Source organism: Liolophura sinensis, chromosome 1, assembly GCF_032854445.1.
Source record: "Liolophura sinensis isolate JHLJ2023 chromosome 1, CUHK_Ljap_v2, whole genome shotgun sequence".
Classification (NCBI taxonomy): domain Eukaryota; kingdom Metazoa; phylum Mollusca; class Polyplacophora; order Chitonida; family Chitonidae; genus Liolophura; species Liolophura sinensis.
In genome coordinates, this window is record NC_088295.1 from 63,404,172 (window position 1) to 63,428,942 (window position 24,771).

General features: G+C 37.6%; 1 protein-coding gene across 1 annotated transcript in view; it reads right to left on the reverse strand.

Annotated features, from left to right (window-relative positions):
* The window catches only part of LOC135481754 (androglobin-like), a 42,055-nt gene extending 27,824 nt beyond the window's left edge, over positions 1-14,231 (reverse strand). Inside the window, 9 exon segments of the mRNA XM_064761433.1 lie at positions 35-124; positions 532-671; positions 1,219-1,383; positions 1,385-1,432; positions 1,759-1,835; positions 5,131-5,233; positions 7,053-7,103; positions 10,203-10,302; positions 14,092-14,231. Of these exon segments, the coding sequence (XP_064617503.1) occupies positions 35-124; positions 532-671; positions 1,219-1,383; positions 1,385-1,432; positions 1,759-1,835; positions 5,131-5,233; positions 7,053-7,103; positions 10,203-10,302; positions 14,092-14,156 (839 nt within the window). The 5' untranslated portion in view covers positions 14,157-14,231.
* Positions 14,232-24,771: the final 10,540 nt, after the last annotated feature.

Genomic DNA, 24,771 nt, shown 5'->3' on the forward strand with positions numbered 1-24,771 from the left:
AAGGTAGATATAACAGCGAGCGTTAATGACTTACTGAAGAGGAATAGTCTCTGGCAGCCATCCTGTCAGACAATGAATTATACTGCAGTCTCCAAACTCCGAGCTGCTACTGCCTCCATTGTAACTGAAAAGGTAGGACACCTTATTATATCACAATCTCCACATTGCACAAAGCAAAACTCTTAAATGATAAAAGCAGTTACAGGTATCCAATATGACATAAATAATTTTAAAGTTAACATAAACATTGAATTAAAATCAGTGCCAATCAAAGAGCTGTGAAAAAAAATTATTTTCATTAGTTTTGTTTTTTTTTTTTTCAATTTTTGATATGCCATAAAAAAATTTTTTTGGTAAGAATTTACAAGGAAAATTGCCAGCTAATATTCAAAAGGAATACAACATAGATTTTGTCAAAACACACATACAAAATATGTTCACGTATGCCAGAAGATCTTAAAGTTGGAGTTATTCATGTAGACAAATTATTTTATTATGACCCAGCAATAGAAAACCATACGCTGAACATACTCTAAGGAGGCGACTTTAAGCAGGGCTTTGGTTAACAGCATTGGCCAGAGTTCAGTTTGTACAGAAGAGGAAGGCAGAAGGAGTTGTCCCTCATCATCGAAAGGCATACTGTCATCTATGATGATCTTACGCCAACATCCCTGCAACCATCAAAATACACTCATGTAAGCACGGAAAGTAAGTTTAATTAGTAACCAATCAGTCCAGGACCATGCACACAGCTTTACGGTAATGGTAGGGTAAACTTGATCTTAATTTTTTCGTTTATGCAGAATTTAATCTTTCAAATGCATTTCATTCTGCCCAAAAAAAATAAATCAAACCATTTTCAAGTACAGTTTTTATTGGTCTTTTATTATACATCGTTTTAGGGTTTTCTTGGCTTTAAAGGAAAATCATTTAATTGTTATTATCAAGTGACTAAAATTTCAGTTTCATTGTCCCTAGTTAAAACCATAGTAGTATAGCATTTCTCCATGTACAACGGAGTTCAACTATGGGAAAATAACAGCACATTTTACATAAATGCAGATGTGTAACAACAATCTTAAGAGGACAACATGTACTTGCATTCATGTATATAGATGCTATGAGGTTTACAATGTATCAAAAGGGACAAGTATTAAAAGGGGCTATTTGAAGAGAATATCATTAAAATCAAGATATCTCACAAAAAAGCTCACATACCATCCAGTAGAGTTTGACTATGTATTTGCCATGGGCGTTGTAAAGAGGAAGATGAGGTCCCTTGCCCACTTTACACAGAGAGTAGATATGTTCCCAGGGCTTCCAGGTAAAGGCACTTTCGTCTGAGGGCGATAATGGCGAGTCTGATGTGGGATTCTTCACAGAGTGCCAACTCCCATACCGCCTGAATCTGACTGATAATGCATCTCATCAACTGTGAAAACACAATATTCAGAGAAAATATTTGTGTTTTTTTTTTGTTTTGTTTTTTTTTTGTTTTCATCGATTCACGAACAAAATTAAAAAACAAATCACTATTAACAATAACTAATAACAAAACTGAAAGTAATAAAGATCACAATGTGTTAAGTGCAGTGTAGTGAACATTATAGATGGAAAATGCCATCATATCATCATGCTCAATATGCTTCTGCATACCGTACATGTACATGTATATAGGAAAAGAAACTATATATATCGAAAAATATAGCCAAAAAATTATGTATGTTGGCATAAACCTTTGCATGAATACGTGCCTACCTCACTGTTGTGTATATGTTCATTTCTGCTGATGAGGTCAAAACATGTGCATCCTTCGGAGTCCACAACTACAGGGTCTGAAAATAACATAAATGATTTTCCTCACACACATATCAGTCTGCTTCAAAACAGTCTATAGCTTTTTGACAGAAAGCTATCAAAACAGATATAAGTGGAGAAGATTTTCGAACTTCAAGACAGGCCTGTCGGGATCCAGTTTCATTAGGCTGCTGGACCAATTGTAGGCATATATCAGCACCTTAACTCTAAAAACTCTGAAGTAATATGCATATATAATATAGATGTATATATGTAGCACCTTGCCATCAGGAATCACTTTCAATAGGCTTCTTGGCAAGTGGTAAGTACGTAAGTATGTCAAGCCCCTCAACTCTAACTGAAGAGGTTCTATAAGTATGGTGTTAAACGCCGAAAAGTTTACATACATGGTTTATACATGTAATGACTAGTGCATGCATAAAGACTGAACTTAGAAAGCAAGTCTGCTTGCAATCAGTACGGCTATATGACAGGACACAAGTATAAAATAAATCATTTCCTGAGGACAGGATTTCTTGCCACCAAAGTAAGAACCCCACTGCATCAGTTTGGTTAAATATCAGAATTAACGTATACATTTCAACATGTGCTTACATGTTTAACATATTCCAGGTATGGTGCCTCCGTTGTAACTATCCTGGAACCTCGATTAATGAGAGGTCTTTTCTTACTACACTGATAGTTCTTTATAACATTTATATGCACTGGTTCTTTACAACAATAGTTTACTGTGTGTAAATAGTGCAGACGTCTACATATGCACTCAATGAGGGCAAGTGGGCAAATTGTAACTCAACAGACTGTAGGAGCTCATCACACACCCACAGCCAATCTAAACAAGGCCTGAAGCAGGATTCTAAAATCATATACAAAGTGTACATGCACATTGCAAATGAAAGATCAATATATACAAAACACAGTCAGGGTAAAATTACAATGATACCCAACCAACACTGAGTTAAACCGATTTCATACTAATAAATCAGGAGGATCCCATTCATAAAACTGATGGTGTTGTCATCACAATACTGGAGGCAGACAAGCGAACAAAACACACACAAACAAAACAAAGAGGGTAATATGATCTGCATAGCAAGCAGAATAATGGACATCTTTAAAATCGAATACCTGGGATATTTTTTGTCATCTAGTCCCCATTTATGCCATGTGAAGGCACTGTTCTGGTTAATGGGATAATGCAGCACTGTTGCCTGCACGATTCTCTCACCATATGCACCAAGAGAAATTAGCCGTAACAATACTGGCCTTGCAGGAAACGTTTTAATGAAATCAAATATGGTTTTCTGATGGGAGTCAATTAATGCGACAAATATAACAATTAAGCCACATAGTGCATTGATTTCTTCCTATGTGTAGCTATTCTGTGGCTTATGTGCAGACACCAATTGTATACATTCACATGTAGATTCTGCCTGCATAGCATATTCATTTACACTAACTCCTTTGTCATGAATCTGACATTTAAGTACAAAGTACATGCATTATTTACACAGTATCCCATTTTACCCATTTTGTTTACCTGTATTCAATTGACAAAATCATGTGAGGTTTATTTAATCAAGCTTCAATAGAGATAAGCCTGTTCAATCCCATGTAGATGTATAGGTAGTTCAGAGTATTTCAGGTTTAAAATAAAGTTCCTATTGCATACACAGACTTCATGACGCTCCTACAGCTCCTTTTAAAGACACTGACAGCATCATTCTGTAACTTTCCCATGTTTGATTGACAGATGCAGGTATGTCACTCCAACTCACTTCAACAAATTGGTGCATTTTGCAAGTCTCAAATACACGTATATGTCACTAAAAATATGAAATTCCATGTATCAAACGGATGTTGCAAAGATCTGTCAAAGCGTATTGAGCAGTGGGATATGCTTTGATCCCAACGGCAGGCCTATTGATTTTCTGGCATGTGGTTGGCCATGTCAAAGCTAACACTGGTCACCAGAAGCTGGCTGGCACTCAGGTATGTTCTCTCCAGGAGCTCCCAATAAGGCAGTTCATGCATGTCCCATTGCCTATGCCAGCTCTCCATTAATTTGATCAATTATTTTACCTGCTCCAGTGGAAAGGTAAACACATAAAGAGGGCCCGAGAATTGGGAGTGAGTCATGATAAAAATGCCATACAGTATTGATCTGTCAGCCAATTTAGATACAGGCAGTAACAATTTTTAATTCAGCCTATGGGAACTGGCTTAATCCCTGCAGCGATAATCTGCTCTTATCAGGCAATATCAGAGGCACAAAGTCACAGCATAACCCCTCATAAAATAGTAATGCATGGCAGCCTGATTGCTTTAGAACATGACTGTAGACAAGGAAAAGGTATAGTCATGGAGAAAGAGATACGAAAAGAAATGAAAGCAGCAAACTGAGCTTTTGATGTCAGATGTCAATTGCCATTTGGACACTGTGTATGATTTGCTTGCTTTCTGCCGGCCATATAACTAAAGGCCCTATGACTTAGTCTGGGAAAATATATATGCCCATGGTATTTTGCCAAAGTCATTTGTTAATGTTAAATCCCCCCTAGCATGACTTCAGAGAACCCCTTTGTAGAGCCAGACTGATGATGTTATCAACATGTAGAGGTGATTAATCAGATGCAAAAGAGAGCACTTCAGAAATTTCTACGATTTCTGACTTATTCATGTGCCCTCCAACTTCCTGTTGCCTCATGAACGTAATAGATCTACATGTAGACATGCACATACAAATGTTACATTGTAGATGCACCTATTTTTTTTATAGGTGCATCTAGCTCTTACAAGTTGCTCTGTTTGTTGATCAAATTTTTACATACTGTCTATTATATGTAACAAGGGCTTTAGCATTTTTCAAGTGACAAACTTCACTTGATTCTGACTGATTCATCCCCCTTACAGGATCATTCACAAGTTTTTTGTGATGTTTGATTAATTTCTGATCAAAAAACTTAAGTGCATTTATATGCAACCAAACTTTACTTGAAATACAGTAAACACATCTTTTGACTATCACTAGAAAAACATTAAAATAGACATTTAAATTTCCCATTTATTAATTAGGTTTATTTGTTATGTAAAACAGCATCAATTAACACTGACACCAAAATGAAACATTTTCTTACTCCCAGTTGTTCATACTAATTAAATATCTCTTGTCATTGTTCTTGAATTTTTTTTTTCATACTCATAACTATAACAACTGCAGGAAATTATTAAATTGATGTCAATAAACTCAGACATCCAAAGAAATGAATGGCTCTAGGCCAAACAATTACTGTAAACAAATGATGCATGAACTCACCCCATCTGTTATAAAATCTTGGGGTCGTTTCCAGTGATCCACACGAAGGGACTGTGGTAGTTCCACTTTGCCATCTGGATCCTCAAAGAAATGTTGCACCTGAAAAGAAAACCCCATCACTGTTCCTTTAGTCCCTTGGTTATATTTACAAGGATGCATGCCCCTTGTTGGCTTGCTGTGACTGTCAACCCCTTGACTAATGACGTCGCTAGTTCAAGTCCAGTGCCCGCTGCTTCAGCTGGAGGTTTGACAGGTTTCCTACATTCCTAAACCTGACCGCTGTCAGTATTGAAGTGGTCTCTTAGGGAAGTAAAATACCTGACATCTCGTACATCACCAGCTAACAACACACATGTTACAATACACTTTAATTTAGCCACTGAGGTGCTTTTTCACTTAATTTTCAGCAACCTACCCAGTTTTCTCACACCATAATGCTGACCGTCGGTGTGTAACTGAAATGCTTTTGCGTGCAGTGCAAAACACCAGCCAAATAAATAAGCAAAATATTAATCTCCCGTGGTGGTAAAGAAAGAGTAGCATGGTTTGGAGCCAGCTACATGAAGCTAATTACATGCACATGGATGCAGTACATGGATCCTTTATATGGTATTTTCCAACTCATATTCATACATGTATTGTGTAATTTTAAATCTGAAGTAAGCATATTTTTTCACTATATTCTATCTAGATAGACTACCCCTTGGTAACGCTGATGACCTTCAGTTTACTTCATTTTTTGTGTTCTCTTCCCATGGAATGAAATACACCCAAATGTAGATCTATGTAAAATTTACAAGCATCAATGTTCAAATGATGATAAGACAGTGGACCCCCACCCCCCCAGTCATAAGCGAAGTCAATGATGTTCACTTCAATACGGTACTCACAGAGGTTGCTTCATCACATGCTACATATATATTATTGTAAGCTGCTCTAGCCCGTGGTTTCAGGACTAGCTTCAGACGAGATGACTATGATCTTTACCATGAAAACTCCTTATTCCAGGTCAGCCATAAAGGAAACCCTAGAGGTCTCAACTGTACATTTCAACTTCATTAGACCTGTTCCAGTGGTCTTATTTTCATGTATCTCGCCGACAGGGCGTGCCACACCATGTTCACAATGATAATGAAGAAGTCCTTCAAGTCCTCTACACCACTCAGCGGAAACTGAATTGCCTTTTCAGCGACAACCCTATCCAATTTCACAAGTTAGCTGCTCCATGCAGTAACAAGCTAGCTGTCATCAGTAAATATAAGAACAGGCTGATGTGAAAAGTGTAAAGCAAACCAGGTGTCAAAGTAATATCTGGGTTTAAATGTCTTCGTGCTCAGTCTCTCATACGCAAATTTATTCATGTCTGCATGGTAACGCCATCAGAAGTCGGATAAAATTACACCTTCCTTTGAAATAAGAAGGATCAGATTTACTGATTGATTATGTCACCACATGAAAAGCATTTGCTCAATATGCACGTTTCTGGACTATGTACACGTATCTCTATGAAGAATTACATGCTTGTAACACAAAGGAAACTACACATGTGTTAAGTAGGAAAACCTTAGTAACTGTATTAAAGCAAAATATAAACGAGGCATTTATCCACTTGCACTTTATCCATGTATGTGCATTTCTGACAGACCAAAAGGCCTACTTAAGCAAGAATGCCCAGGGATCACGTTACTTTAATTAAATAAAGATCTGACAGCATACTGCTCAGCTGCATCAAATGAAATGACAAGTAATTTTAAGAGTTATTGTATATGTTTGGGTGTCATCTGGGATTACTGTTGTCTTCATTAACAAAGATGGGATATGGAATCCGATTACTTGAAGGCACATCAAACCCACTGGTTGCGCAGCATCAGACGGGCACCATCAAGAAAATGGAGGAAATTAGTTAGTTCTGACTTACCACTGGGGACTTTCCTTTGTCCTCTTTGCCTTTGCCTTTATGGGCCACATCCTGGGAAAGAAACATTCAAGAGGGCATTTTAATAAATCTCCAGCACTCTGATGACCAGACTTTCTTATCAGCTGAAAGGTTCGTCTTCATAAATGTTCAAACAGTCGATGTGCTGGTTAGGTTGACACTTGACAACAGCTGTTCATATTTGATATCGCAGCGGACTGTGCCAGTGCTCTGTTCATCAACTGTCATCAGTAACCCTTGATTAAAACGTATCAAGTTGGCCAAAGTAACTAAGTGTAAAATAAGTATCGTTATTATCTAGAATTTTAATAGATTACACCTTTTAAAATTAAAAAAATTAACAGCAAACCTGAAAAAGTCTGTTATTGTCCTGAAATATGTAACATATAAATGGTTGTAATCTACTTAGATTATCGTGCTACTGGCACAGTTGCAACATGAACACATCCCACTGACAAAAACAATGACAGTTTTATAGCCCTTAACTACAGTTTAAACAAATGGTTGCAGTAATGTATTTTCACAGTAATCCAATACCAAAAAAAAAAAAACAAAAATCAGTTAGTCATACGAAATATAAAAATTGTGAACACAGTCTGTAGCAACATAAAGTAGTATAATTGTTCAGATATCCTACATGTAATAATTAAAAATTAAATGTATACAAGTAGGTAATTTATTTTTTAAAGTACATCTATTTTGTGCACAACTAGATATTTGTCTGTTCAAAATTAAAACATCCTGACACAGAAAAGGTTGAAGGCAAATAATAATACAGGAAAGCATTTTCATGTTCACTGTTGTAACAATGTATCTTATATAACACAAAGTTATATAAAAAAAAATAAACAAAAATTCATATTAAAAGTTTTGTCAATTACAATACAGATGTAATATGAATAGAAACATGCACTTACTCATGCATACAGGTACATGTGATTGTAAGTAGGTTACATAAACTTGTCAGCCACACTAAATGTACACACATCTCAATCTATGTGTCCTCGATTTTTTTAATGAAAGGGTTAAATTCTCAACCATAAAAAAAAAACTACAGTCTGTATATAATTACATGCCAAATGTTCACAATTCACCATGGTAAAAACAACTACTAAACTTACATAGCACGCTGTATAGCCTATATAGACTCATCTGTCACCTGGGCCTGAAGTAGGATTACAAATGTGAACTGTGTGCCCAACTTAACCCACACAAGCACAATGCCAGCTTCCTCTGACATACCAGGCCAAAAATAAGCCTGTTGTTTTGGCTTACATTTCCACTTCAGTGTAACACTGGGCAAATGTGGGCCAGACATAAACTAGTTTTTTGCTCTGGGGTGTAGGTAAAGTTGATCTTGGTCTAGTATGACAGCTGGTCAGAGCTTCCATCCATCGCTACAGGAGTCCTTGTAATGGGCTATGCCCCACCTTAACTTGGGTGTCAGCCCAGCCCCCCAGCCTGCCCCATCAGGGGCCACACAGCCCTGACAGCCTACCCTGCCTGGCTCGCTACATTTCTAGTCCGCTCTGGCTGCTATCCAGCTCTACACTGACCCAGGTATGGAGTGGTGGTGTGTGCTGAGCCTGTCACCTGACCGGAACAGCATTGTATGCAGGTGAGCCAGACTCCAGGTGTGTACAAAGATAGGCCAGGCTCAGAACTCACACACACAATCAATGCCAGCATCGTGGTCGAAGCTGAGCCAAGATAACGCTGATTACTGCCCGCCTTTACCGCTGCACTCCTTAATTAATTCCTTGTGGTGTCATCTCAGAGGATTATTTCTTACCAACTTTATGATGCTTTTACGAGCTCAGTATCATAAATACTGAAAACTACATGAAATACACAGGTTTTTTTTTCTTTTTATATTTTGCAACTTCCTGTGTTCAGTCAATTTCTTTTTCTTCTTCTCATTATTATTCTATAAATATACTTATGTAGCAGAGAGATTCCAACTGAACAATACATCAACTTTCTTATTTCTTCATTCATGCTGACGATTTTTCCGTTCAACACTTACTGCACTAGTTTTTTAGAACTGGAAAAGCCAAGAAAAAAAAACTTTGAACATGTAAACCTGACAAAAAATATCCATCAGGCCTATAATGTATATCATTGATCAATATTATTAAAAACTCTTGAATCAGTATGTCTTTCATGTAAAATGAATGTGTACATCAGTTGACATTCACATAAAATTTTGAAGCTAAAATACTTCAGTCAGAACATCTGTACCAGTATAACACGCACGTTTTAACAGCATGTTCATGATACTGATGACTGAGTAGATTCAATCAAACATACAACAACGTAGACCTGAGATAGGTTGGCCATGTTCCCAGCTTCGCTTCCACATTAAAGTCCCTATGTTGTACACCACTAAAAGGTGTCCCATAATCTTTAAGTACATGTAATTCTTAATTCATATCACCTCATTCTGTGAGAATTAATAAAGACCATAACACCACAAATAACACTAATGTAGCCGGCGTATCCACTAGGACAGCATCAGAATCTTGCAAACCCCCATTTTCGAATCACGTGAGTCCACTGCTATCGTGGACGTCTTCTCATACCAAAATTAAGATCATCTCCTCTTTTTCACAATAAATGTTCCTTCCTGCTCGTTATTAACACAGAAATTAAAGGTAAGACTCCCAAACAATTTGCCCTTTAGATGGTGTACATCCTATTGGTTTCAAGCCAATCATTTCATAAGTTTATCTTTTTCTGAATAATGCCGAGTGCGTCCAACTTGAATTGAAAATGGCGGTTAGTGAAGTTTGGCTTGCTAATTGGGACATTGTAGTCTGTATTATTCATGTATAATTAGGTGATATGAAGTCAGAACTACTGCAGGATTAGACAAAACATGTTTTTGTAGGATTAGACAAAACATGTTTTTGTAGCTTACACTTTGACATATTCAGGACAGCACAATTGAAAAGGCTGAGTTCCAGGTTAATGAATGAAAGAGTATAGATCTGTATTTCTGAAAACTAAGCTGGAAAGAATGAAACAGATCTCAGATCTAAAAGTAACAGTATGACAAGAGATGAATGATCTTTCTTAAATGATACAGATTTAGCCCTGCATAAGTCTGCTGTTGAGACTGAATCGACTTACCCATTTCTCAGCATTGACATCTGCATCGTTCCACTCAGGCCAGATTACCAGCCTGGGGCGTTTGTCTCCACCACCTGAACTCGCTGCTACCGACGCTGCTCTACAACACACAAATACCAGAAAGACATACAGTAACTTGCTTATTAAACTCACTCCACACAGTGCTGTTATAACATACTTGTATGCAGTATTTAACAGTGATTATATTTTTGTCACCAAATGCATGAATGATAATGCACATATCAACATTTCACATTCTCTCAAATCAAATCATTTTCGTCATTAATGTTTAATTTCATACATATACAAACATGTAGAAAGTACATGAATAAAGTCTACAATAACGCATAATACAAAAACGCCACAAAATAAAATGAAAAGATTACATGTGCCACATGTACATCATCATGCATTAATAACTTTCTATAAATAACATCTATCTCAACAAGCATTTATTCAAATATATTTAATTGCCATTCAACTCCATGCTCAAAACTTTTCACTTACATGTACACAATGGTGATCAGTTTTATGGGTGGATTGAGGAACCAGAATGTTCAGGGTAAACTTTGGCAAGTTACGGACAAACCTTCCAGTATAAGACGGACGGGTATACACATCATTTTGGTGGAAGAAATGAGGATTTCAATAAAGGTCTTGATATACATATGCATGAATGTTTACATATTACGAAAATGTACTTCATAAATTCTTATGTAGAGAATCAAGCTTATGTTGAAACAAATGATTTGTTTAACATAAATAAAGTTATCAAAACTCTTATACATTTACTTTTCTTGCAAGGCGGCTCAAAAACCGGTAAGGTTATATTCTGGCAATGATGGCAGCTAAGAGCATGTAAAACTTACTAAGTGCCTTAAATTAGATATAACATATGAATCATTACTTCTGACAGGACTGTATAAATTATAGTTTTGTGAAGCACAAATTTGAGGAAGTAGCTAGATCCCCCAGTTAAATTCTTAATGGATAAAACTGGCCACTATACAAGTATGAATCGTTCACAATACCTGTAGTGTTAATGTCACATGAGTATGAATGAACTAGTCTATGCTGGCTCATTCAGCTGAAGTTGTCTCGCTGCAGCTGACCAGGCAGCGACCCTATCAATGGTGAGGCAGGTTAAATTTAAGGTGTTACTAGATGCAATCATGTAGGTAGCTTGCATGTTTAGCTCAGATTTGTCAGCTGGAGATGAACTCAGCACTGGTTTGCTCCTGTTAGCTATGTACATTTTTGGTGAATTAATCTTATTAAAGTATTGTGTTAAACAATAATTATCTATCAATAAATGTGTGAATTGCAAATATTAGATTGTCATATTTCCAAAAACTATAAATAATCTATTAAAGCTACTTATCCATGCAAAATAGGTAGTCCATTCTGAAAACCAAAAATGTGTGGGCTGCCTTAACGCATGCAGGAAACCCAATGGAATAGAAGCATAATTCTTTTCACTGGCAAAGAGAAAAATGAGGAGTTCCACTGAACTTAAAGGACCAGACAGCACCTGGCTAAAATATATTTCAATCGATAGTAGGATACTCAAGCTTTCTAAAAAGTAAGATACTTTATGAGATTTCACCGAATCACAAAATGACAAAACTTCACAAGTGGCTGGTGTCGAGGCACAAGAGTCGAGGCAGCCATCTTGAGAAATTCATCCAATCAAACATGTTGCTAACAGATTGCGCGGCCTGTGACATAGCCTTTACTCATGTACTCCATGAAGTGATGTATGATAACACAGAACTACAGCATAAGACATCATTTTACAACAATTTAGTAACATGCAGCCAAAGGGCCATTTCACAAAGTGTTGTGGGAAGATCTGTATCATTTACGGACCACCACAGATGTAAAATCAGATGATTTACAAGCTGTGTAATCTTCAATGACGGTATCACAAATTATGTCAGAGAGCAGCATACCATCCCCACCTAAACCACCTTCATCTCCCCAAATACATTTTTTGTCCTTCATTTTAGCATGTAGTCAGCAGTTTTCAAATAACAATTATCAAAGTGAGTGCAAAATTCATTAGGGATGCCAAAGGTTTATGGGAATGAGAAGACAGAATGCCACCGGACAACGTTCAAATTAATTAAATCTTATAATTTTTTTCTCTAAATTAATTACAACTGAAGAATTTAAATTTTCTCCTTTTTCGCATACCAGAAATGTTTTTTTTCTCTTTTCTTTTATAAAATACAGTAAAATTCTCTCAAGTTGGCAATACCTATGTCCACCTATTATACTCATGGGCATCATAAAGGTGAAAAGTCTTCAGTACAACATTCAACAAAAAAAAAAACATATCAAAAAAAATAAATAAATAACATAAATAATTGTACATATACAGCTACGCTGTATGTGAACCAACCAAAAAACTCAATTTCTCAGGTATGCTTGCATGTGATCTCAGCAAAGATTATTCAAATCACTCATACCCCACACAGTGCATACTTGCTTTACATCACTGCCACCACCTTAGACAAGTTTGACCTTTGGACATATGTGGGCTTGCTTAGACTTAGTCTCATCAACAATATCCTGTAATTCATCAATAAAATTTCAGCACTCATCAATAAAATTTCTCTCATGTCCACTGAAATCATGCTGTGCATACTGTATATAAAGAGATTACAAATGAATCAAGTGTAAATAGAAACAAATGTTGAGACAGAGATTTTATTCTTTCTGACAACACCTCGATCCTGCCTCATCATCATTACCCGCTGACCTCTGCGTTCTTCAAGATTTCTGTACAAAATTTGCTAGTGGTGGCAGTGGTGTTAAAGCAGTATGGCATGTTTTTAAGATTGGGGACATCTGAGCTGGCACTTCACTCGTACAAGGTAGCAGTAGGCAAATGACGAGATGAAAGATAACATGGGAGAGTGTGAGAAATGAACAACATTGGACGATATTCTGAGAAGTATGACTGATAATAACCAAAAATTATAGTATGCATGAGAGCAGAGCGATGTCCACAGTATATATAGAATTTGTGAAAATCGACACACCCTGGATTTGGGCTGGTGAGGCTGTGAAGCCGAGTTTTGTATTACCTCCCATATTATTTAGACAATGTTTTTACCCACATAAGCGAGCGGGTAAGCGTGTTGCTGAGAATAAAACGGCTCGTAAGGTATATCTGCCAACGTGTTTGCGGTCTCAAATAAGCCAATGTTTGCAAATTGCTCTGTCTTCAGGATCTCCTGCATCGTGGAGAATTGGGACCAATGAAAATGAAACTGATATCATATCCTCTACCACATAACCAAAACATCACCTTGAATTAGTATACAATTCCCCTGATATAGCCTTTCAATATCTAACAAATTTCTTTGTTGGCAAATGAAACTGATGTCATTTCCTCTACCACATAACCAAAACATCACCATGAATTAGTATACAATTCCCCTGATATAGCCTTACAATATCTAACAAATTTCTTTCAGGTTAATTTCCATGATTTAATTACAATTTCACCATATACATTACTCATTTCAAAGGCCATACTTTAAAACCAAACATATCAGAATAAAAGTCAGTAGCTTATTGAGAGATACATGTGTAGCGAGGGTAGACTGCCATGCACGGACAAGTGTCAAGTGCTTGTGAATAAACAATAATTTCATTAACCCACCTAATTTAACAAAGCATTTAAACCCCACACAACAAATATACATTAACAGCACTACAACTTATGTCTCTGAGAACCTCTCTTGTTGTGTGTTGCAGTTTAATTACGATGCCCCTGGAAGTTGTGCTTTGTGACTGTATAACTCCGATGGAAGGAGCCATTTTGTATCTAACCAAACTATGACAGAAAAGCAGGTGTCAAAATGCACCATACACTTACTCTCTTGGAGTTGCTGAATTTGTCCTGTTGGAAGAAGGATTTTTCTTCGATTGTTTGGAAGCCATTATAAGCGTTTAAATTTACCCTTACTTTACCAAAAGTGCCCCAGTACCGATCTCAAAACATGCTGCCCCGTTGCCACGAAGGGGTGATCAATGTCAATACGCATGCGCTCGGAAACCTATTCGAGCACTCAATCATGAGTTGTCTCCCCTGTTGCCAGATCCCGCACCAAGAAGTAGAACCATTTCAAGGCAGCTTCGCGACCTAATCTTCTTTGATTTATACTACTATCGAGTATTTAAAGGTGACAAAGTTTTCCAACTTGCGAGAAGACAGACACACGGGTTTTCATTCGTGTTTACAAAATGCAAATAAATAATATGGGTAATAAAAACATAAAGAGTAAAAAATAATGAGATACACTTCTCCAGATAGCGCTGGTCAAATAATGGTCATGGTAAAGTGTATGGAGTAAAACTGACTCTCAGTAGGCCTATAGGCCTGAACCTTCAACCCGAAGTGGCGAGGTTCGGTATTCGGTATACAGCGTAAAAACACCGATCGATTAAATCAATCTGAAAATAAATAAAAAATTCTGTGCAGGTATATGTAGCCTAGTCTCGTGTAGCTGAACTTCATGCACTCATTCCACTCTTGTTTTACCATAACCTTGAGACCTACAAACGCCTACATAAAAGAGTTGTAAAACCGTTCTGCAAGAAATATTTATGGGAGTATAGGCGCCTGTACTGGTATACAGCCTTTTTCTGAATTAATATAATAGGCTTCACTTGATTTGTTTACCGCCACCACGAAAATGCTAGGGAAAGTATGAAGAAATAAAATTGTGACTTCCAGATTTACCCGTGATTTTACCCGATCAATATAGGTCTATTGTTCACTTGAACCGTGAGTAATTCCGTTTAGGCATATAAGTAGCCTAATTAAAGTTTTGCATTCTGCACATCTTGGGTAAATATTATAGGCCTACAATCCATGTAATCATTTGGTCAATACTTGTTCAGAACCACTTACACATGCTCAACAGGCTGTGCATTCTACGCGAGCGTTAACTGTTGTCATGGTCTCATACCCTAAAACAAAATTGTTTTATACAATGCCATGAAGAAATAACTAAATAAATGAATGAAGACAATTAGCCACATCAAGCTGAATATTATGAATAAACGCAAATATCACAACAGCTTATATAAAATGTGACAACGTGAGAATATGCACGCCCGCAAGCTTTGAATCTAGACAATATAACAACACGGATCTAAAATGCCATATATCCATATAAAAAGAAGAATGTCATTTTGGTAATTATATGCCTGGTGAGATAAAAGCTTGTAATCATGATTAGATCTATATATACATGCATGTACATGGAATTATTGATTTATGTCTTTGGAAACGTTTATGAGCCTCACTGAAACGCCAACAGAAATAGAGGAAGATTTAAGGCCACTGGGAACCTACTTAGTTTATGGACTAAGTGGGCTGTCTGCTTTGGTAAACATTTGCTTTAGGTTTTAACAAAAGACTTAGAAACCAGTTACTAACATTTTGTTCTCAAAAAGATGCTTTTTTTATAAGAACTTCATCCTTATGATGGATACCGAATACACCGAATAATTAGATATTATTATTGGACATTACTGGATACTGGATATTACTGGACACATTGTACATGTAGGCCTATGCATATATACATGGTTGGTGTCGTTTTTTGTGTCCTGTCAACTGTTTTCAGGACGGTAGAAAGGGCCTGCATATATATAAAGCCTTAATGAAATGAAATGGTGACAATCTGACGCAAAAGTATCAATTTCCGAGGCACTATACTTTATACACACAAGCCGTCCCCATGCACTAAGCTAGTTTTGATCAGTTAAAATTTGAAACACAACGTTAGAGCTCATTTTAGTGCCCTAGAAATTACAATTTTGATCCCCTCATTAATTATATCTTGAAACACACGACACACAAGTTTATTATTCCCAACCATATAGATGTATCTCAGATAATTAACTTGCTTAAAAGAGCAAAATACTGACCACATTGAATGGCCCAAAATTTTATTTAATTGTTTGATTGGTGCTTATGCGACGGCCGCCAGCATTGTGGTGGGAGGAAACCACGATCATTTTTGGATGTTGAGGCCTTTTTTAGTCCCCAAAAACCTGCACATAGGTCAACTTTTACAAATCATTTCTTATTCTATATCGCCGGCGAAACAAATAATTAACTCAGGCCAAACCTGTCATCAGTGGACAAAGTGGTATCCTCTTTGTGAAAGGAAGTCCGTCGCGGATCATTATCAAATCTTGCTACTGTTGTGAACACTTTTTCGGACAGATGGAGTAACGAGGAGCAAATCTTAACCGTCCGGTAGAAGGCCTCGGCGTGTCTAACGTCACTGGACAATCGGCCAACGGATACACCGTGCAAAGCATCCTTAACAGACAGGCGCTTGGCCTTGTGATCAACAACTTTCTTCGCAGTGGCCGGATTCACTTTTTTACTCATCTTGAATCAGACACTCTGAATAAGAAATGTCTCTGTACAACTGAACAATTCTTGTGCACTGTATGAATGAACACTTCACACTATTCAGTGTGCTTGTATATTGAACAACACTTTTTTGATTATAAATATTCCTTGAATTTGTTCACTTCACACTGAATATATGATTTGGTGGTTTACTGGGCGGAATTTCAACACCACCTGTATAGACGTCCATACACATGACCAGTATACATCCAGAATATCGAAGACGGTAAATCCATCAAAGCTTAACTTTGTCGATGTCTTATTTGCTGGGAATCTTATTCCATAAACAAATTCATCTATATATCAGGAATCTCGACAGATGTACAAGTAGGCTCTGGGTCACGTACACAAGCATATCTGACTGGAAGTACAATATTCCGGGAATCTCAATATCAGTAAGATAACATGTGTAGGCCTATCTAGATGTGTCTCCTGTTCTTAACGCAGTGCACGAATAACAGTAAACACTGCATGGCTCGTTTCTACGTGTCAGTATTTAATGACACAGATTACAATGAAATGAGCGAGTTTTAAATATTGACTTTGTTAAACGTCAAGGTGTGTGTAGGAGACGTTCATATCAAGTCGCAAAGCATTTTACAGGTTGGTTTTTGTTAGCTTTGCTTCGGAGCCCGCGTCAAAGACGCATGAAAGCCACTAACGGTTGACTTGATTGGAAAGAACGATGTGATTTTAATAAGGCTTTTCAGTTGGACACAAGACTGTACTAATCCGGGTTAAGTGAAGTTCAGAACATGCATGGGATCACAGACAGTTACAAACTGCCACGGACCTATACAAAACACCTATATTTACATAAACTACATCTGCCACAGTCCAGCGTTGTTAGGAAGACAGTACAGCTAGAATGCATTACTAGTAATTACAATTCAGTATTCACTGTTTAATTTAAAATACATTTTAAGAAGAAGAAAAAAAACAGAAATAAATAAGCGTCAGTGTAAAGAGCACTGAAAAGAATATAAAACTATTTTATCCTTTGTTAAGGTTTCCAGTTATCCTGACTACATTAACCGTGAATTACGTGAATAATGTATTACGTAAATACATTAATTATAGTATATTGTAAAGTTACCCAGACACTGGTCTCTGCACAGTCGGGGAGAACCACTCTTGGACAGACGCTGGCCAGTGGTCAGCAAGTGTGGACTGAGCCCGACTCGGACTGTTGACCGCAGGACACGTTACGTCTTCACCATCCTCAGGTAAGGCAGGCAGATAGGTATGTGTTTCTCTCTTTCCATTTCTCTTAGACATTGTTTCGTGAAAATTAAATGTCTTAACTCGATGCAGACACCTATTTTCAGTTTTTGGGAGTCAAGCCAAAGACTTTTTTCCACATGATTTGGAATGCAACTGTGGCTGGGTATAACTGCCACTTTTTTGAATACATCCTTCTTTAAGCTCAAACGGAACATCACAGATTATGTCATAATATATTTTTTCTCACCTTATATTAACTGGACACAGCGTATGTATGTCACACAAAAAAACAAGAGGTTCGACAAGGAATTGGAGGTCTATTCTATGCCCCCATGGCAAGGGTAAGTCCATACACATTTCAGTCATATATGTTACCAAGAATGTATGTATCATTTCAATTTTCAGAATATCTGCATTTACACTGTGATCCAAATGACGAAAACAACACTATTAGATATGCAGCCAATTATTCCACATGAAAGGTTATGAATTATCATAACCGGAATATTCTCCAAAGTATAAGTGAACACAGTCCGAACGTCCGAACGTTCGAACGTCTTTCAAGTGGATCGTCATGTACACGCCGCCATTTTAGCTTGCCAGAACGAATACCATCATGCATGTAAATGGAATCGGCGATGCTGGGAGATTAAAGGAATTCCTGTAGACAGTTGTATTCATCCAACCAGGAAGTCCATTCCAAAGACCCAAAATGTATATCCACCAAGTTGATAAATTCATAAAAGATATAATGGCATTTGGTTGCATACACAATCTTTGGTAGATGCAGTCTCTCCATTTAGGACGTCGTATATGAAAGTATATAACTGAATAGCCGTATATAAGCCCCCTTTCCTAATGTATAAATTCTCTTGAAAACACATAATATTCCAGAAAAATTCACCGCAAGCAGCACCAGTGTAACAGAGCGCTCTCATGTGACAAAAACTGTACAGACACACTTAAGAAGCACCCGCCTTCCCATCATCCTTTAACCCATTTGACTGCATGACCTATTCAGGATTCCTCCTAGTTGACCATGGGTGAGATATCCAAAACGTCTTAGCATCCAATATGACGTCGCAGGTCTACATTTTGCACGTTGTTACAAAATGAAAAAAAAGAAAGAAAAAAAAAGACACTCTAAAGGCGCACTCCAGTCAATGGAATGTCTGATTTTAAACTAACAAATTCAGCAAATTATGTGTCTCCGAATGAAGAACGCGTACTTCATTCCTCTTTGTAATTATACAAACAGAGCTGCTGCTTCCCACAGGCGTAGATTGACGTCTACCTGTACTTTAGACGGGTAAAATAGACGAGAACTGCACGTGGACATAGTTACCATAGCTTACTCGGCTAAGCTTTGTTCTTTGTCAACCTAATTAACTGCAGTGGGTCGCCATCGGAAGCAGGAGACAAGGCTTACGAGACGACCGTTATGAGAAGAGAGCGTGCGCTCACAGTTATCGTCGAAAGCTGCACATGGTTTATTTCTTCTTCGAAAAGCAAACGACAGGTAAACCAAAGATAAAAAGGTAGCAATTAAGCTTTCTGTCGCCGGCTGTTTGTGATAGATGTCTTATGTGCGTGAGCGATATAGTTCGTCCCTTCATGCAACCATCAATTAAACGTTCTATCGCCACTGACAGGAATTTAAAACGTATGAATTGTTAAATCACATTTGAACCAAAACCGGAAAACAGTTGTTTGAGTCAAGCTGTGTATATTGGCTCTTTTGTTCTTTAATTCCACGTACATGGATACATGAGAACATTAATGCACCTTTTTTTATTCTATAATTTTTTTTTCATGTTCATGTTTTTCCCTTTCTTCATGTATTACACCTGTTTGGCTTAAGAAATAAACAATTTCATGCCGTCATATATTAGGACGAAAGAAATCACTTTCTGGTATACTCTCGCACTGAGGTTTTGAAGTTTTTGAGATTTATATCAGGTATATCAATTGTGGTTTCATTTAGTTAATCAGCATTTATCATCAAATGTTTGAGCTTTTATGACTTTGTCTACCCCGGCGGCAAAACGATTTGTATATAGGGCTGCATATAATTTGTTAGAACTCAGTGTCCTCACCAAGCTTCTGAGACCCTCGTTGGCAGGACGAAATAGAATGCTAACACTGTACAGACAATACAGCATTGTTATATCCAGGATACAATGAAATCATTGCAGGTCATTGTCTGGGACTTGGCGACATGGTTTCTGATTCCCTTCCTTTCTCTCCAGCATCAATCCAGACAGATGTGGTCTTCCCGATAAGTATAGGGCACAAAACACTGACACGATATGTAAATCATGTCTTCCATGTCATACCTTATATATAATTTAGACATAGACGTCTAGGCCCACGCTTAGTGACCTGTAAACATCAACATATAAACAATTATTCTAAGCTTTTACAGTCACCTAGACTGAACCTTCTCTTCGTATGGAAATATGTCGCAACGGCGATCATAGGTTATCGTAAAAAATTTAATTAAGGAATGTTCATACGCAGATGCATACTCACCAAAATCGACGGTGTCAAATTTGCACATCCACAGTGACGAGTACCAGTGGTACACATGTCATTGTGAACGTCTTACACAAATTACGCAATTTGTGAATTGCTGGTACACAAAATTATCTGGATATACATTTTGCCACTTTGCCATAAACGTTTCGAAACGGGAAAATTTATTGACCAACTGTCGATATCTTCGACAGCCGCTGATCGGGCTTTGAGAATACGCACAGATGGCTAGGTATGGGCTTAGGGGTGATTTATTGGGTGTCACGAGCATTGAACCGTTCCCAGTGTCCAAGTGTTAACAGTTATTATCGATCCAATGCCGCCGCGTGTTGGACTCAATGAATTGTCACCCTTTTGGAGAAACGAGGCGGACTTCCTTAAGTAAAAGCACTCTGTCTTCACACACGTCCCTTCCATACAGCCAAACCCTCCTGCTCACGGCCTCTGTTTGACCGTCCGTGTTTGTGGGTAATTTAGCCACGCGCCTGTCACCTAGCGTCCAGGTAAAAGCAATCAAGCTTTACCTGAGGGAACGGGCAACGCCCTATGGCTTTGCCCTCTGTATACTGCCAGGATTTGGACTCACTTAGTCTCGACACCAGTCATATCGCCAGATGTAATGGAGAAATAAAACTTGTATCGATCAGACCAACAGAAAGTTCTGTTATCATATAGTTGCAAACATGGAGATAATTCTGACCATTCAGCCGCTCTGCATGTTGCTTACACATAACGTCTATGTATTTGAACAGAATTGTTATAAATACATGGCCAGTTATTCAATTATGTCATATTGTTCTCTTTCAATGTCTTCACAGTTAACACTGAGGGCAACATCATATGTTCCTTTTCATTGCGTCTGATGTGTTCCTCTGCCGTTAACAATTTTGTAAATATCAATTTATCCTTGATGCTTATCACCTACAACTGCATTGCGAGATATGCCTGCATGGTTCTGTTAAGCTGGGACAGAGGGAACAATATATGGATTATGAACAAAAGACGATACTATATAGATCTTTTAGGTACTAAAACAGGAGAGTGAATTGGTTCATTTAAGATGACGTATAAATGAACAGAGATTTTTTCATACTGGATTAGAAGGCTGGATGACGTGCAGGTATATAGACAATCGTGTAATCTGCACGTGATCTGTAGAAATAAGGTGTGGACATTCTTGTATAGAATTCACGCAGCGGAGAAAAGCTAGGTTTTGTCTAGATACTAAATCTACGAGTGCGCAATATCCTGCCTTAGACTTTCCTCGAGGGAAATGTTAAAACTTCGCCAGCAACTTGTTTCAACAAAATTAATTCCATACACAGTAGCCAGCATATATCTAGTTAGATCAAATCTACATCAGTCTGCTGTATATACCAAAAGCCTAAATGTCTAATGAATGGGTTGATAAAAAAAGCGTTATCATAAGCTGTATACTTTGCTTCGAACAGACACTGATTCTTGGCTGGATATTTTCATGTACTGTAAAGCCACGCTGTATGCCTTGTACCTTTATAGTTTTATATCAGAGTATCCATACATGTGGGATCGTTGACAATGAGTGGACAATTCCAGCAACCCTCATTCAATAAATGCCTTTTACGAGAAAGTTAATTTCCCGATATCTTGTTGTATACCTACACACAATACACGGAAAGTAATAATGAGATCAGTTTCCTAATGATGGTTCAATACGCCGTAATAACAGTATCGAAACAAGCATGGTTTGCTTGTTGTTTCTGAGCGAACCGGGAGTTGTGAAATTACTGATCTGTATATGTATATGTACTATATATATTAAACTGTATTGTGGGAATCATAGCTAAAGGTTATATCTTAAATATAGAGCTACTAAGGCTAATAAGCATTTTTACTGACACTACGACCGTTATATAACTATTCATCTATTTACATCTTTGTTAGATTCGTGTTTTACTCAATACTATTTCACGAACATGACCACTGGTAGTGTTTTATGGGTGACGGAAATCAGATAGACTGCATGGGAAACCAACAATAGCTGAACCAACAATGGCTGCTTTAGAACACAGATCGTTTGTTTCCTCAGCATTGAGGCCCCAAGTATACGTTTAAAGAAGAGGAAAAACAAAAAGAGGAGGTTCGACAAGGAATTGGAGGTCTATTCTATGCCCCCATGGCAAGGGTAAGTCCATACACATTTCAGTCATATATGTTACCAAGAATGTATGTATCATTTCAATTTTCAGAATATCTGCATTTACACTGTGATCCAACTGACGAAAACAACACTATTAGATATGCAGCCAATTATTCCACATGAAAGGTTATGAATTATCATAACCGGAATATTCTTCAAAGTATAAGTGAACACAGTCCGAACGTCCGAACGTCTTTCAAGTGGATCGTCATGTACACGCCGCCATTTTAGCTTGCCAGAACGAATACCATCATGCATGTAAATGGAATCGGCGATGCTGGGAGATTAAAGGAATTCCTGTAGACAGTTGTATTCATCCAACCAAGAAGTCCATTCCAAAGACCCAAAATGTATATCCACCAAGTTGATAAATTCATAAAAGATATAATGGCATTTGGTTGCATACACAAACTTTGGTAGATGCAGTCTCTCTATTTAGGACGTCGTATATGAAAGTATATAACTGAATAGAAAACACTTAATATTCTAGAGAAAATTCCCCGCAGGCAGCACCAGTGTAACAGAGCGCTCTCATGTGACAAAAACTGTACAGACACACTTAAGAAGCACCCGCCTTCCCATCATCCTTTAACCCATTTGACTGCATGACCTATTCAGGATTCCTCCTAGTTGACCATGGGTGAGATATCCAAAACTTCTTAGCATCCAATATGACGTCGCAGGTCTACATTTTGCTGAAACCACGTTTTTACAAAATGAAAAAAAAAATGAAGAAGAAAAAGACACTCTAAAGGCGCACTCCAGTCAATGGAATGTCTGATTTTAAACTAACAAATTCAGCAAATTATGTGTCTCCGAATGAAGAACGCGTACTTCATTCCTCTTTGTAATTATACAAACAGAGCTGCTGCTTCCCACAGGCCTATATCGACGTCTACCTGTACTTTAGACGGGTAAAACAGAAGAGAACTGCACGTGGACATAGTTACCATAGCTTACTCGGCTAAGCTTTGTTCTTTGTCAGCCTAATTAACTGCAGTGGGTCGCCATCGGAAGCAGGAGACAAGGCTTACGAGACGACCGTTATGAGAAGAGAGCGTGCGCTCACAGTTATCGTCGAAAGCTGCACATGGTTTATTTCTTCTTCGAAAAGCAAACGACAGGTAAACCAAAGATAAAAAGGTAGCAATTAAGCTTTCTGTCGCCGGCTGTTTGTGATAGATGTCTTATGTGCATGAGCGATATAGTTCGTCCCTTCATGCAACCATCAATTAAACGTTCTATCACCTCTGACAGGAATTTAAAACGTAATTGAATAACTGCAGGTCAGGAATAACTTTCCAGTTGTTCAGTTATATCATATTGCTCTCTTTCAATGTCTTCACAGTTAACACTGAGGGCAACATCATATGTTCCTTTATATTGCGTCTGATGTGTTCCTCTGCCATTAACAATTTTGTAAATATCAATTTATCCTTAATGCTTATCACCTACAACTGCATTGCGAGATATGCCTGCATGGTTCTGTTAAGCTGAGACAGAGGGAACAATATATGGATTATGAACAAAAGACGATACTATATAGATCTTTTAGGTAATAAAACAGGAGAGTGAATTGGTTCATTTAAGATGACGTATAAATGAACAGAGATTTTTTCATACTGGATTAGAAGGCTGGATGACGTGCAGGTATATAGACAATCGTGTAATCTGCACGTGATCTGTAGAAATAAGGTGTGGACATTCTTGTATAGAATTCACGCAGCGGAGAAAAGCTAGGTTTTGTCTAGATACTAAATCTACGAGTGCGCAATATCCTGTCTTAAACTTTCCTCGAGGGAAATGTAAAAACTTCACAATTGTCGTTGGAATTGCACCAAAAATGTCCAATTTGGAGACAAAAAGGCAGTTAAGTATATGCACAATCTCTTTGATACCCCTCTAAACAGACCTCTATGTGAAACTATTGGATTCGTATAGGCGCTAGCAACTTGTTTCAACAAAATTAATTCCATACACAGTAGCCAGCATATATCTAGTTAGATCAAATCTACATCAGTCTGCTGTATATACCAAAAGCCTAGTTAAGTAAATGTCTAATCAATGGGTTGATAAAAAAGCGTTATCATAAGCTGTATACTTTGCTTCGAACAGACACTGATTCTTGGCTTGATATTATCTTGTACTGTAAAGCCACGCTGTATGCCTTGTACCTTTATAGT